Source organism: Balaenoptera ricei, chromosome 10, assembly GCF_028023285.1.
Source record: "Balaenoptera ricei isolate mBalRic1 chromosome 10, mBalRic1.hap2, whole genome shotgun sequence".
In the NCBI taxonomy this organism is placed as follows: Eukaryota; Metazoa; Chordata; class Mammalia; order Artiodactyla; family Balaenopteridae; genus Balaenoptera; species Balaenoptera ricei.
The window spans coordinates 78,890,313-78,903,907 of NC_082648.1; the positions used below are offsets into that span (position 1 = coordinate 78,890,313).

At 34.0% G+C, this 13,595-nt stretch overlaps 1 protein-coding gene across 3 annotated transcripts in view; it reads right to left on the minus strand.

The window, feature by feature from the left end:
* EEA1 (early endosome antigen 1) overlaps positions 1 to 13,595 on the minus strand; it is a 133,019-nt gene that overhangs the window by 55,982 nt on the left and 63,442 nt on the right. For all 3 annotated transcript variants that reach the window (XM_059936661.1, XM_059936660.1, XM_059936662.1), the window contains 2 exons: positions 12,476 to 12,592; positions 3,935 to 4,273 (listed from right to left, as the gene is read on the minus strand). In XM_059936661.1, the coding sequence (XP_059792644.1) occupies positions 3,935 to 4,273; positions 12,476 to 12,592 (456 nt within the window). The remainder of the gene's footprint in view (positions 1 to 3,934; positions 4,274 to 12,475; positions 12,593 to 13,595) is intronic.

The following is a 13,595-nucleotide window of genomic DNA, read 5'->3' on the forward strand; positions in this document are numbered from 1 at the left end:
ACACTACTATATATGGAATGGATGGCTAGTGAGGACCTACTGTGTAGCATGGGGAGCTCTACTCAGTACTCCTCTGGTGGCCTATATGGGAAAGGAGTCTAGAAAAGAGTGGATGTGTGGATGTGTGTGGCTGATTCACTTTTCTGTGCACCTGGAACTGACATGCTATTGTGGGTCGACTATACTCCAGTAAAAATTTTTTATTAAATAAATAAAGATAACTGTTGTTCTGAAGCGAAGATTTACTAAAGGGGTGAAAAAAGAGATATTATATATTATAAATAACTGTCATTCTTTACTGTACAATCCTGATAAATCCCTGATCTTTAATAAAGAGATGAATCTCAAATCAAAGCTGCCCAAGGGTGTAAGCAGGCCAAAATCCCTTAAGCCATAATGCCTATACCATTTTATTTATTTTTTAATTTTTTTTTAACATCTTTATTGGAGTATAATTGCTTTACAATGGTGTGTTAGTTTCTGCTTTATAACAAAGTGAATCAGTTATACATATACATATGTTCCCATATCTCTTCCCTCCTATACCATTTTACAGTAAATATATTAAGGAAAAAAAAGGATAAACTAAGAGTAAAAATAATACATCCTTGAGTTATTAATAGAATGGTCTATCCTAAAGTTACATTTTAAGATATACATACATGTATATGTTCTCTGAGAAATTTAGTTTTGTAAACTTATATACATAATTCTTTATTCATTAAGTTCCAATTAATGTTTGCTAAGTGCCAGGCCCTATTCCAAATGCTTCACAAATATTAACTAATTTAATCCTTAATAACGCTATGAAGACAGTTCCATTCTTATCCTCTTTTTGACAGATGAGCAAACTAAGGTACAAATTAAATAACTCGTCCAAGCTCACACAGCTTGTAGGCCACAGAACTGGAACTCAGAAAGCTGGTTCTTAAATCCACACTCATAAACCACTATGCTATTTGAGATGGCACGTTAGATAATTTTTTTAAATTAAGTTGGATATATGGGTTGGGGAGTGGGAGATACAAACTACTGGGTTAGACAGGCTCAAGGACATACTGTACAACATGGGGAATACAGCCAATATTTCATAATAACTGTAAAGAAAAAGAAACCTTTAAAAATTGTATAAAATTTTTTAAAAATTAAAAAAAGTAAATTGATGTCTAATTGTTTAATTATATAACATCATTATCTGCACATCTGTGGCTATTCTAAAAGTGCTCACGAACACAAATATGAAGAATATGGGGTACTTTGCTTTCAAGTCCTTTGTTGACAATTGACAGCTATCTATTTTTGTCAGCACTGAAATGGGAGCTGAGGACACAGTGGAGAGCAAAACAAACCCAGTTCATCCCTACACTCTTTAAGGACGCTGAAAGAAGGTTTAAGGTGAGGTTCACTTCCATTCTTCCAATAAATACTTACTGAAAGCTCTAAGTGTAGAGGCTGATAGAGTACAGAATAAAACAGATTCCTCAAATTAAGTAGCTCACCGTCCAAAGGGAATGGTAGATAATACGCAAGTAAACTAGCTATACAATATAAAGTATTATAAAGAAGAAGCTTGCTGGAATAAAGTAGGGTCCAGAATAAATGGAAAATAAGCTATTGAAATAGAATGGTCCAGAAAGGCTTTATTGAGGAAACAATACCTGAGCAAGCCTTATGAAGAACTGAAATCAAGAACACTCTAAGAAAAATACATGGGCAAAGGACCTAAGGCAGGAAAGTGCTTTGAAGTGTTGGAGTGTTTGAGGAACTGAAAGGAGATCAGTATGGCTGCTTCACATGTTGGAGACAAGCTTGAAAACAGACATAGTGTGGACCATACTACAAACAAGTGCTTACATGACCAAGTAAGATATTTGGATTCAATTCAAAGTGTAAGCAAAGCCACTGAGGTTGTTAAGCAGAGGAATAAAGTGATATCCTTCACATTTTAAAACAAGGCCTCTAGCTTCCATACAGAGAATAGACTAAGGAGGTCTCTAGAAAAAGGAAACCTGTAGAAAGGCTAACACAGTAGCCCAGGTGAGCAACGGCAGCAGCTGAGATTAAGGGTGGTAGCAGTATAGATGAAGAGAAGTGGACAGATTTGAGTCATGCTTTGAAGGTAGAATCCAGACAGCATGCTGAAGAAAAGACGATAAATGGTATCACTTCAAGGTCTTCAGTACAACCTCTTTATTTTGTACAGAATTGTGACTAAACCAAATAATTATGTACATTCAAGTCTTTGAATAAAAATATTGTTTGAGTAGGTTCTCAAAAATTCCTGATGCCCCTCCACCCACTGACAACCAAATGAAACCCAAATTCCTCAGCCTGCTATTCAAAAGCCTGCATAATAAACTTCCAAATGCTCTCTGGATTCAAAATAGTCCACTACTATTACACATGCCCTATCCTCAAAGCAAATGCGTGTCCCTCCCTGGTTCTTGTAATACTTCCCTGCCTCTAGTTTACTTTTCTGCCTGGAAGACCCTCCTGCCTTCAAACTGCTACTTGTCGAAACCCATCCAATATTCACAATTTCAAGCACCACCTCTCTCTCACACAAAGCTTTTCTTGATCACATTAACAGGACAAAATAATTATACAATATGAAGTACTATGGGGGGGAAGAAAACAGGAGAGGAACTCTTCCAAATTCCCATGGTATATGAGATCATTTTATTTTAATTCTCACATTCATTGGTATAGGATAGTACTTGCCTCATCCTCAATGAGATTTACATAATCATTTAAGGTAGGTACTGTTTCCTTTTTCATTTCTGTATCTCCTAATAAACAAGGCATAGTGTCTTTTAGAAACCATAAATGCCCCATTTGTTCATTTGAACTGAAAGGCAAATATCTAAGTTATATTTAAGTTATTCATTGATATCCCCAAGCCTCTGTTTCCTTCGATTATGAATGCCTGCATTTGTTCATTCACTTACTTACTAAAACATCTGCTGATTAATAAGCAAAATGCCAGGTAGTTGGGATAAAAAATGAATAAGACATGGTCCCTGCACCTGAAGAGTTCAGAGTCTAGTGAAGAAAGATACATAAGTTATGATAATATACTATACTGTGATAAGTAAAACAATCAAGATATGTAAATGCTTAAGCCATATCTGGAGGGGGTGGCGGTGAGAAGTGGCAATATGCAGAAAAAGATTTCTGGAAAAGTGACAAGTGGAGTAAGTTGTATTTATCAGGGAGAAGAGAAAAAGGAAGAGTATCTCAGGCTAAGAAGACAGAGGACTGATGCCACAAAAGCCAAGTATCACTGCCCTATAAATGAAAATAGTTGAAAATTATCAAAAAAAACGTGGCTGAGGACTTTAATCTCCCCCAAATTTCCATTTTTCTACCAACTTTAATGTTACCTATAAGAAATAATCAGAATAGAGAATTCAAAAATTAAGTTAATGGCAAAGTCAAAACTTCCATGAATCTTCTTCTGATAGATATTATTTACCTATAAAAAACAGTTGTTAGGACTAATTTGTTTTCTTCTTTTAAAATATCTAATTTTTATATTATTGGTTTAACAGCAATTATATTTTAAAATTTAGTAACAAGAAAAGAAAAAAGATAAGAATTTTTAAATAAAAGAATGATCAACAATTTGAATTATTATATAATAGCTAATACCTGCTGAGTACCTACCATGTACCAGGTACCATTCTAAGCAATTCATATGTATTAATTCATAAACACTTCACAATAATACTATATGATAGATACTATCATTTTAAGGGAAATTGAAATTAACAGAAATGAGATCTGACTCAATACTATAGGTTGTGAAAATTAAGAGTTATTTTTTTTAAATGACAACTTTTTAAATGAACTATATTATGATCAAACAACCATCAAACACACTAAGAAGAAACCATAGGGGGAATTACAATAAATAAAATTTAACAGCTCTTACTTGATTAATTTCACTTTGGAGTTGTAATCCATGCTGTTCCTTTTCTTCTCTCTGTTGTTGTAGCTGTTTAAACTCTGCCTTAAGATGCTGGTACTTGGTCTCCACTTCTGATAATTCTTCTTTGAGCTTTTGAGTAGCCTCTCCCTTTTCACCTAGCTCTGCCTGTATTCTCTGCAGTGAGGTTTCAGATGCAGATAACCTTGACTGAAGCTGTTGACAATCTAGGTCTTTTTGATGAAGGCCTGCTTGTATATTCTTTTTACTCATACATTCTTCATTATGTTTCTCCTCTAACTGAGTATAGTCCAGTTCTTTCTTCTGCAACTTTTCAGTCAAATTCTGAAATATCAATTTAACAATTTTCTTTTCCTAATATTTTTAATTATTCTAATTATTCAAATAATCTTTAGAGCAATATCATTTCCTACTAAATGTTTTAGTAAATATTAAAATATAAAAACTGAAAATATTTTAACCAAGAAGAATTAAATTGTTATATACTAACTTATGGTTTTATTATTGGTCTACTTGACTAAGCTCTATTAATATAATTTTTAAATTACCAACAAAATTTTGACATAAAATGAAAACACTAAAATCTACTAACTAGATTCTTTAGGCTATGCAACATATTTATAATCTCCCATTTGAGTTAAAAATTGAAACTACCCCTCTATTATCAAAAATTACTTTAAGTAACAATATGGCAATTCTGATTTTTGGCTTTGCAATTTCATAATTGGTAAGAGCTTTAGCAATAACAATACCATTTACTGCTCTAGTATGCCTGATTCTACTGATTCCTCATTTTTGCTCTTCTTGACAAACATCATTTTTAAGAGTCACAAGTTTAAGACTTACTCAAATTTCTTTCTAGGTGTATAAAACAGTGATCTAAAAATATCACTTACCTGCCTTATATTTGTTATTTTACCCAATACTATCAAGTACAAAATATAAAAATGACACCTCCAATCAAAGATCTGGATCAACCAGCCTAATCAAATGTTAAAGTCTGGGCTCAGTGGAGTTTTTATGACTAATATTGAACATTTTTAGTCAAGATATTTACACACAAGATATGGATCAGAATTTTGACTCAACTCTGTAAGAAAGATAGCCAGGAAAAGAAGCCACTATAAGCAGCTGATGAGTCAATCATGGACATTTATTATACTCATTTTTATATACAGTGTGCTAGAAGGGGATAATACAGAAATAGTGGAGGGCAAGCAAAACTTCTGGCCTTTAAACAGACTATAATCTAAATGAAACACATTTTAACATTTTTTTCTAAGTTAAAACATAATGCACAAAAAACACAGATTAATACAAAAGCTGTGTTAAATTTCTCAAGTGCACAATTTTTTTAAAAATGAAAAGAGCAAAGTCAGGTGGGGCTAGCTAGTTACAATCACCTGAAAACAAAGTTTGAACTTGGTAAAGTAGTGAGAGGAGTTAAGGACTAGGTATACATGACTCATGCCATCTGCTCTATACAAAAAGACACAAAGGAACAGACAAACAAGTTGCAAGTGGGGACACTGGGGAGTAATAAGTTTAGATAATAGAGTGGGAAAGGCAGCAGTAATGGTTCTTAAACACGTGTCTGAGAAAAAGTTCATTAATGTAAATTATCAAGTAGAAATATACTATAGAAAAAGCAGTGTCAAAACGATATAAGTATATGTAAGAAAGACAAAATGGGAGACAAAGTAAAAAGAGCACCCAGAAGTTTTCAGCAAAATTAGCAAAGAAATGTGTCTTGACTAACCAACAGACACAGAACAAAAGAGGTAGAGCCAAAAGACTAGAGAAAAACAATAATAATTTTGAGTCAAACTACCTGTTAGGAAAGTTCTCTTTTTATAAACATTTTTTTGTCTTACTCATTAGTAACTCCACATCTTTCTTGACTTGATTTCATACTTTTTCTTTGAAGAAAATAATATTTATTTTAGAATTCATAAGCTAAATTAAGACTATTCATTGATCATTATAAATGCCTTGCATCGTTTCAAAGAAAATTCTAAGTTACTAAATTTTATGAATGCAACCATGCTCACAAATACTTCGGTGGGATATAATTTTAAAACATGCTACAAAAATTAAGGCTAGTAATGAGGTAGTGAGCCTTCCTCATAGGCTTACTCATAAAGTGCCCAAGTAATCCTACTAGTTCTATACATAAAGGACCCATCAGACAGCTTTACTCTTTAAGAAGCAAAAATACATTACAACCATTCACTTTAAAATTCACTTATCCTAAAAAATTAATCAAAATCTTCCTGCTTTATTGCACAGATGAGATAATTAAATTTTATTTAAAAGAACCTAAACTACTTTCTTTTTAAATAACCTAATCCACTCACATTATATATATTTTTATATGCAAAAGGCTTACTATATTTAGTATCACAAACTTTTTATTCTTATTATGGTCTTCTCATGGAATCTGAAGCAAAAAGTCTAGTGAATACATGGTTTTTGAAGATTGATTTTTTTTTTAAGTACAGTAGAATCCGTTAAAGAAAACAGTAATTGCACTTTCACTTCTCCATATTAATCCTTACAACAAAAGATGAGACAGACATTATCATCCCCATTCTGTGGATGAAGAAGCTAAAGCTGAAAGAACCTGATATGACTTGGCCAGGTAGCAGAGTCACATATGATGATTCGAAGTCCAATAAAGTTTTCACAACACAATTCAGACACTCAGTGAGTCAATTCAGGCTTCCCAAAGCATACACTATTCAAGTTTAAATTATAAAATGAATGTTAAGCTTAACTCATAACATAATTATCATTTGAGTCAGCAAAATTCTTTCCTTCCGAATGTCCAGTCCTCTTTTGACTTCCTCACCAATTGTTCTTGCAACATATTTCCTTACAGAGACAATTTCCCTGTATTAGACTCTGTTATTCACTTGTTACTAGCCCAGGTAATGAGAAGAAATGCAAAAAGAATGGCATTTTTTATTGCTTGATAGCTTACAAAGTGGTTTCAAGGATCTCATCTCGTTTGTTCCTCAAAACAGCTTTGTGAGAAAGAACAAACTGAACTACTTGTACCTCTCCAACATCTTATATTTTGTGCTCTTACATGTCCCCATGCCTTCTGTATCTAGCTCTCAAAATGAAATGCCATTAACCCCTCTGCCATGTGACATGCTCCTAAGCATCCTTAAAGACTAAGCTAAAGGGACTTCCCTAGCGGTGCAGTGGTTAAGAATCCGCCTGCCAATGTAGGGGACACAGGTTCAATCCCTGGTCCGGGAAGCTCCCACATGCCGCGGAGCAACTAAGCCCGCGCCCAAGCACCACAACTACTAAGACTGTGCGCCAAGAGCCTGTGCTCCGCAACAAGAGAAGCCACCTCAATGAGAAGCCCGCACACCGCAACTAAGAGCAGACCCTGCGCACCACAACTAGAGAAAGCCCGCACACAGCAACGACGACCCAACACAGCCAAAAATTAATTAATTAAAAAAAAAAAAAAAAAAAAGACTAAGCTAAAAGGTTATGTCTTCAACAAGAGTCTTTCCTGATTTACTAGGCAGTAATTTAGGAAAACATCCACCTTGGTCTTGACTCAACTCTGCATCACAAAACTTACAGTAAATAAAAACAGTAACAACAAATATTCACTGAGGTGCTTACTCTAAGCCAGGCAGTGGTCTAAGCACTTCAACATCTATTAATTTTTTTAATACTCATATCAATCCTAAGAGGCAAATAAGTATAACAGTACTTCTTAGCAGAAGAGGAAAGAGACTTTGAGAGGCTCTGTGTTACAGCCAGTCAGTGACAAAGCTGGGATTTAAACATGCCTTTGACCACTGTACTATGCTGTTCATCTCAATATACCACTTTGCAATACAGTGGTAATACACAGCAATACAACTACTTGCCATATCTGGCTTCTGCTTTGGCCTATGAGCATCTTAATACTGAGACTGTTGGAAAGCGGAGAGCAATGAAGGATGGAAAATGGGTAAGAGGTGAGGCCCAAATAATAACTCAGTCTCTTACAATGACCTATACTGATCAATTAGTAGCTTTAAATAAGCATATGATTTTGTTCAGAATTTATATGGAAATAGTTAATTAAATTGAGCCGCAGAATTTTGTTTAAATGTCAGCATATGATTCTTATTAGAAACTAAAAAGGAAATTTCTTCAAGATTCCTGGCTTGTTTTTAAGTTTTCAGAGCCAGTGATTAAAAAACACTGGTTTAATGCTGAAAATCTTGACATTAACACAAAAGCAACTATTTTTTCAATTCATTATATTTTATAATGTTATTTATCAACCTTGATGCTGCCTATGACCCACAAAAGCTGCCCAAGGCATTTCATTAATAGCCTTCAAAAGACCAGGCACAGAGATTTCCAAATTCATAACACTTGGATATCACCACTGTCAACAATCATGGTTTGCCAAGGACTTGGGTGAGGAGAGGTCGGGGAGCAAGGATAATAAAAAAAGGTAGATGCACATCTGTGCTTGCTCTAACTGGAGAAAAAAATCCTAAACAGGAAAAAACTTCAAAAAAAAATTTGAAGTCTTACTATTAGTAAGATTAGTAGAAAATCCTATTATTCCCTAATCAAAAATATTCTAATTTTACCATACTAAACCATCTTGAGTCTATGTATTATTCATAAAAAAAAACATAGTACTTCCTTTAATAGTGTGAATGTACACATGCATGTGTGAATATATATATATATATATATATATATATACACACACACACACACACACACACACACAACCTGTGCTTCATTATCCCTTATTAATAGTTTAATGTTTCAAAAAGACAAAATAAATTACACTGATCATAAACATCCATTGTGTGTACACCTCTGGTAAATTTCCAAGAGGTAGAAGGTCAACTCTGAGCTCAAAGAAATTAAAAATCAAACTGAGGGACAAAGATGAAACTAGAGTATACGTGGAAGTTTTCTACATATAGCTTGACAGGAGGGAAAAAAGGGGGTAGGGAAACACAGAGGTTTTCATAAAACATAAAAAAGATTAAATTTTAAAAACCAGTCAGCACCAGGAGTATACGGAAAAATGGACAATGGTAAACTGGTATAATTACTCTGAAAAATAGTTTGGGATCACCTAGTAAATTTGATTATGTATATAGCCTATAACCCAGCAATTTCCCGTGAGACTACATAATAGAGAAATTCTTACACAAATGCATGAGATTCGTATGTGAATGTTCATAGCCGCAATATTTGAAATAGCAAGACAAAAGAAAAACTGTGAAAAAATAGGAAGTATATATGGGTCACTTCTGCTGCATACCAAATAATATAACTGTCATACAGAAGAGCATTTATGTGATTGAATTATAAACTGAGCTAGTTGCTTTTTTCCATGAAACACCATTTTTAAGAATGACAGACAAACTATGACTATTCAGATTTGGGGAGGAAGAAAATCTGTCACTTCAAAGGATAGAACTGATAGTATTGGTTGCCAATGATAAAATTCAAGCTTCCAAATGAAGCTCAGAATTTTGGAAAACTTGTATCCACTACCATGAGCTTGACACTTCCTCATATGTATAAGGTATTTTAAGATTGATGGTGATATTGACAAATGTGATTAGTTTTATATTGTACAATGAAATGTGTCAATATTTGGAAAAAAAATCTGCATAACTCAGTGAACCAATATTTTCCACATGACTAATGCATAATGTTACAAAATCATGCACAGGAAAGACCCATTCAAAACGCAAGACAGAGGAAAAAATTTTATTGTTACGAAGTACAAAAATTGCATTACTATGGTTTCCGATTCTACACTGTAATTAACTTTTGAGAAACTATACTTTAGTTTCAGTTTAATATCAAATAAAAATAGCTACAATTATCTGAAAAGGCTATTAAGATAGTCCTCCGTTTTCCAACTACACATCTGTGAGACTAAATTTTCTTCACACGCTTCAAACATATCACAACAGATTAAATGTAAAAGCAGATATGAGAATTAATTAAGTCATTAAAGCAAAGCCAACAAATTCACCATACCTTTGAGTAAAAAGATTTAATAACTTCCTATTCCTCCACCACCAAAAAAGTAAAGACATGGGAAAAAAAAGTACTGATACCAATACCTGCCCTATCCCAAAACTAAATATTATCTGTTGCTCATCTTTAAAGAACCAAGGCAGAAAATATTAACATTACAGAATACAGAATAAGAATAAAGTTGGAGGTCTCATACTTTCTGATTTCAAAACTTATTGAAACATTCAGTAGTCAAAACAATGTGGTACTGGTGTAAAGAAAGACATATAGACCAACAGAGGAAGACTAGAGAGCCCAGAAATAAACACTCACATACATGGTCAAATGATTTTCAACAAGGGCTCCAGGACCATTCAATAGGAAAAGGACAGTCCTTTCAACAAATGGTGCTGGGAAAACTGGATTTCCATATGCAAAAGAATGAAACTGGACCCTTACCTTACACTATTAAAAAAAATAATTCAAAATGAATCAAAGACCTAAAACTATAAAACTATTAGAAGAAAACATCGGTGAAAAGCTTCATGACGCTGAACTTAGCAATGATTTCTTGGATATGGCACCAAAAGCATAGCAACAAAAATAAAAATAGATAAATTGAATTCTCTCAAATTTAAAACTTCCGTGCATCAAAGGTGTGATATTGTAAAACATACATTTGGTCTTGGTCCCCATTCCTGGAACCAGGCTCCTAAAACCCCAGGAATTCCCTGTGATAAGAGCAATAAAGATATCCTTTGTTATTCCTAACAAGCCCCTTTCAACCACCTATGAGTTCGTATTCATGAAGTGATTTTTTAGAAAGCCCTAAGGATGGGGGTTGGTTGCCAGGGGAACCAACCTTGAAGAAAAGGTTGGAACTTTCAGTCCCACCCCGACCTCCAGGGAGGGAAGAGGGGCTAAAGGTTAAATTAATCACCAGTGGTCAATGATTTAATCAATCATGCCCGTGTAGGAAGGAAAGGGTTTTGAGAGACTCTGAGTTGATGAACACGTGGAGAGCACCCAGAGAAAGCAGGGAAGCTTCAAACCCTTTCACACATATCTCGCCCTATGCATCTCTTCCATCTCACTGTTCTTATGTTATAGTCATCTATAATAAGCCAGTAATCTAGTAAGTAAAATGTCTTCCCAAATTTTGTGAGTTACTCTAGCAAATTAATCACACCGGAGGCAGGGGATTGGGAACCTCTCATTTATAGCCAGTTGGTCAGAAGTACAAGTAACAAGCTGGACTTTCAGTTGGTGTCTGAATTGGGGTGCGTGGGGGAGGTGGGGTTGGGGTGCTCAGGCACAGCCCTGCAGGACTGCACCCTTCATCTGTGGAATCTGATGCTAGCTCCAGGTAAGCAGTGTAAGAGTTGAGCTAAACTGTAGGACACCCAGCTGGTGTTGAGAACCGTTAATATACGGAACACCCTCACATCTGATGTCAGAAGTGAAGCTGTAGTACAGTATTGAGAGTACAGACACACAGGAGCGTTTTTCCTTTATAAAAAGATACAATCAACAGAGTGAAAAGGCAACCTAAGAGAAAATATTTGCAAATCATATATCTGATAAGGAGTTAATATCGAAAAACATATAAAGAATTCCTACAACTCAACACAAAAACACAAACAACCCAAAGAAAATTACATAGCCAACAAGCATATGAAAAGATGCTCAACATCTTAATCATTAGGGAAATGCAAATCAACCATGAGGAGACACCATCTTAACACTCATTAGGATGGTTACTATAAAAAAGACAGACAAATAAAAATCACAGAAAATAACAAATGTTGGCAAGGATGTGAAGAAACTGTTGAATCCTTGTGCACTGTTGATGAGAATTTAAAAGGATATAGCCACTATGGAAAACAGTATGGTGATTTCTTCAAAAAACTGAAAATAGAATTACCAATACGATCCAGCAATTCCAATTCTGGGTATCTACCCCCAAAAAAAATGAAAGCAGGATCACAAATAGATATTTGTATACCCACGTTGAAAGCAGCACTATTGACAACAGAACTAGCCAAAAGAAGGAAGCAACGGATGATAGATAATACAATATATACATACAATGTAATATAACCTTAAAAAGGTAGGAAATTCTGACACATGCTATAACATGAATGAACCTTGAGGACATTATCCTATGTGAAATAAGCCAAACACAACAAGACAAATACTGTATGATTCCACTCATATGAGTTACTTAGAACAGTAAATTCATAGATATAGAAAGTAGAAGGGGTTTGGGGCAGGGGAGACAGTGAATGGGGAGTTGTTTAATGAGTGTTGAGTTTTAGTTTTACAAGATGAAAAGACTTCTGAAATTGGTTGCATAACAATGTGAATGTAAATAACACTTAAAAAAAAAAACCCACACAGAACAAGTCATACTGTACTGTGCCAATATATAAATAACATACACAAGATTAAAATTTAAGGTCTATAAAATCAATTCACCATTATATGTAGTTTTTAAATTCTCACCTGATTTTTTTGTGTTAATTCATTAACTGAACTTTTAAGTTTTTGTAGTTCCTGCACATACACAGCAACTTCCTGGGGGCCTTTGGCAAGTTCACTCCTCAGCTGGTTTATTGTGGCCTAAAAGGAAAAAAAAAAATTAGAGCAAACTAAAATAAAAAAGGAAATGGAAGCATCCAAAGGTTTTCAGATTACATAGATTTTTGTCATTGTTGTTGAACTGAAATAACTCAGAAATTTCAACTTGATTCTTTATCTTACCACCCTTACATCTTTTCTGGCTGAAAATTAATTTTTAAAATTTATCCAAAATATATAACTTCATTTATTTAATAATACATGAAATGAAAGGTTGACATCCTATTTTATGTGTCTGAAGTAAGCACCAAACTGCAAACATGAATTTACTGGCTTTAAATTCTATACTTTAATCCTCCTGAATTTAAAAAGGATATGCAAGTTATGCCTATATTTTCTCCCAGTTTCTGTGCACAGCCTTTTTTTTACTTCAGAATCATGTTAAATGCAACAACCAACATAGAATTACCTTTGAAAGTGGTGAATCATCTTTTGGACTGTAATGGAAAGTATTTGTCCAAAGAAGTTATCAAACAGAAGCTATATATAGTTTTATTAACCTGGATCACTCTGTGATCATGGAGAATAGCTGGGTATGAATTTGCTTTAATGCATTTAATATTGTTTAAATGAAAATTAATGTCTATAATGAAAACAATGGTTTAATCATTTAATAAATAAGGTAAGAGAAAGATAAGCAAAGAGCCTGGAAATACAAGCTTCCTATACATGAAAGCTTCAACCACTAGAGAGAGACTAAGTACTGCCTTTTAAGTATGGTTTCCTGCAAGTGATATTAACAGGAGAACTTTTTCATTTCTAATACTGCTTACTGGCTTTACTTTTTACATTCTTAACGTTACGATTATTTTCATTGCCTATATTCTTCATCAGTAAATAAACTGTAATATGAATACAATAAATTTCTTAATTTTTTTAAATGAACACATTGCAGTTACCTATATCATATATTACAAGTGAGTACTTTCATCTTCAAGGAAAAAATCTTAGAAGGCTACTAATTTATTGTGACAATAATGCCAAG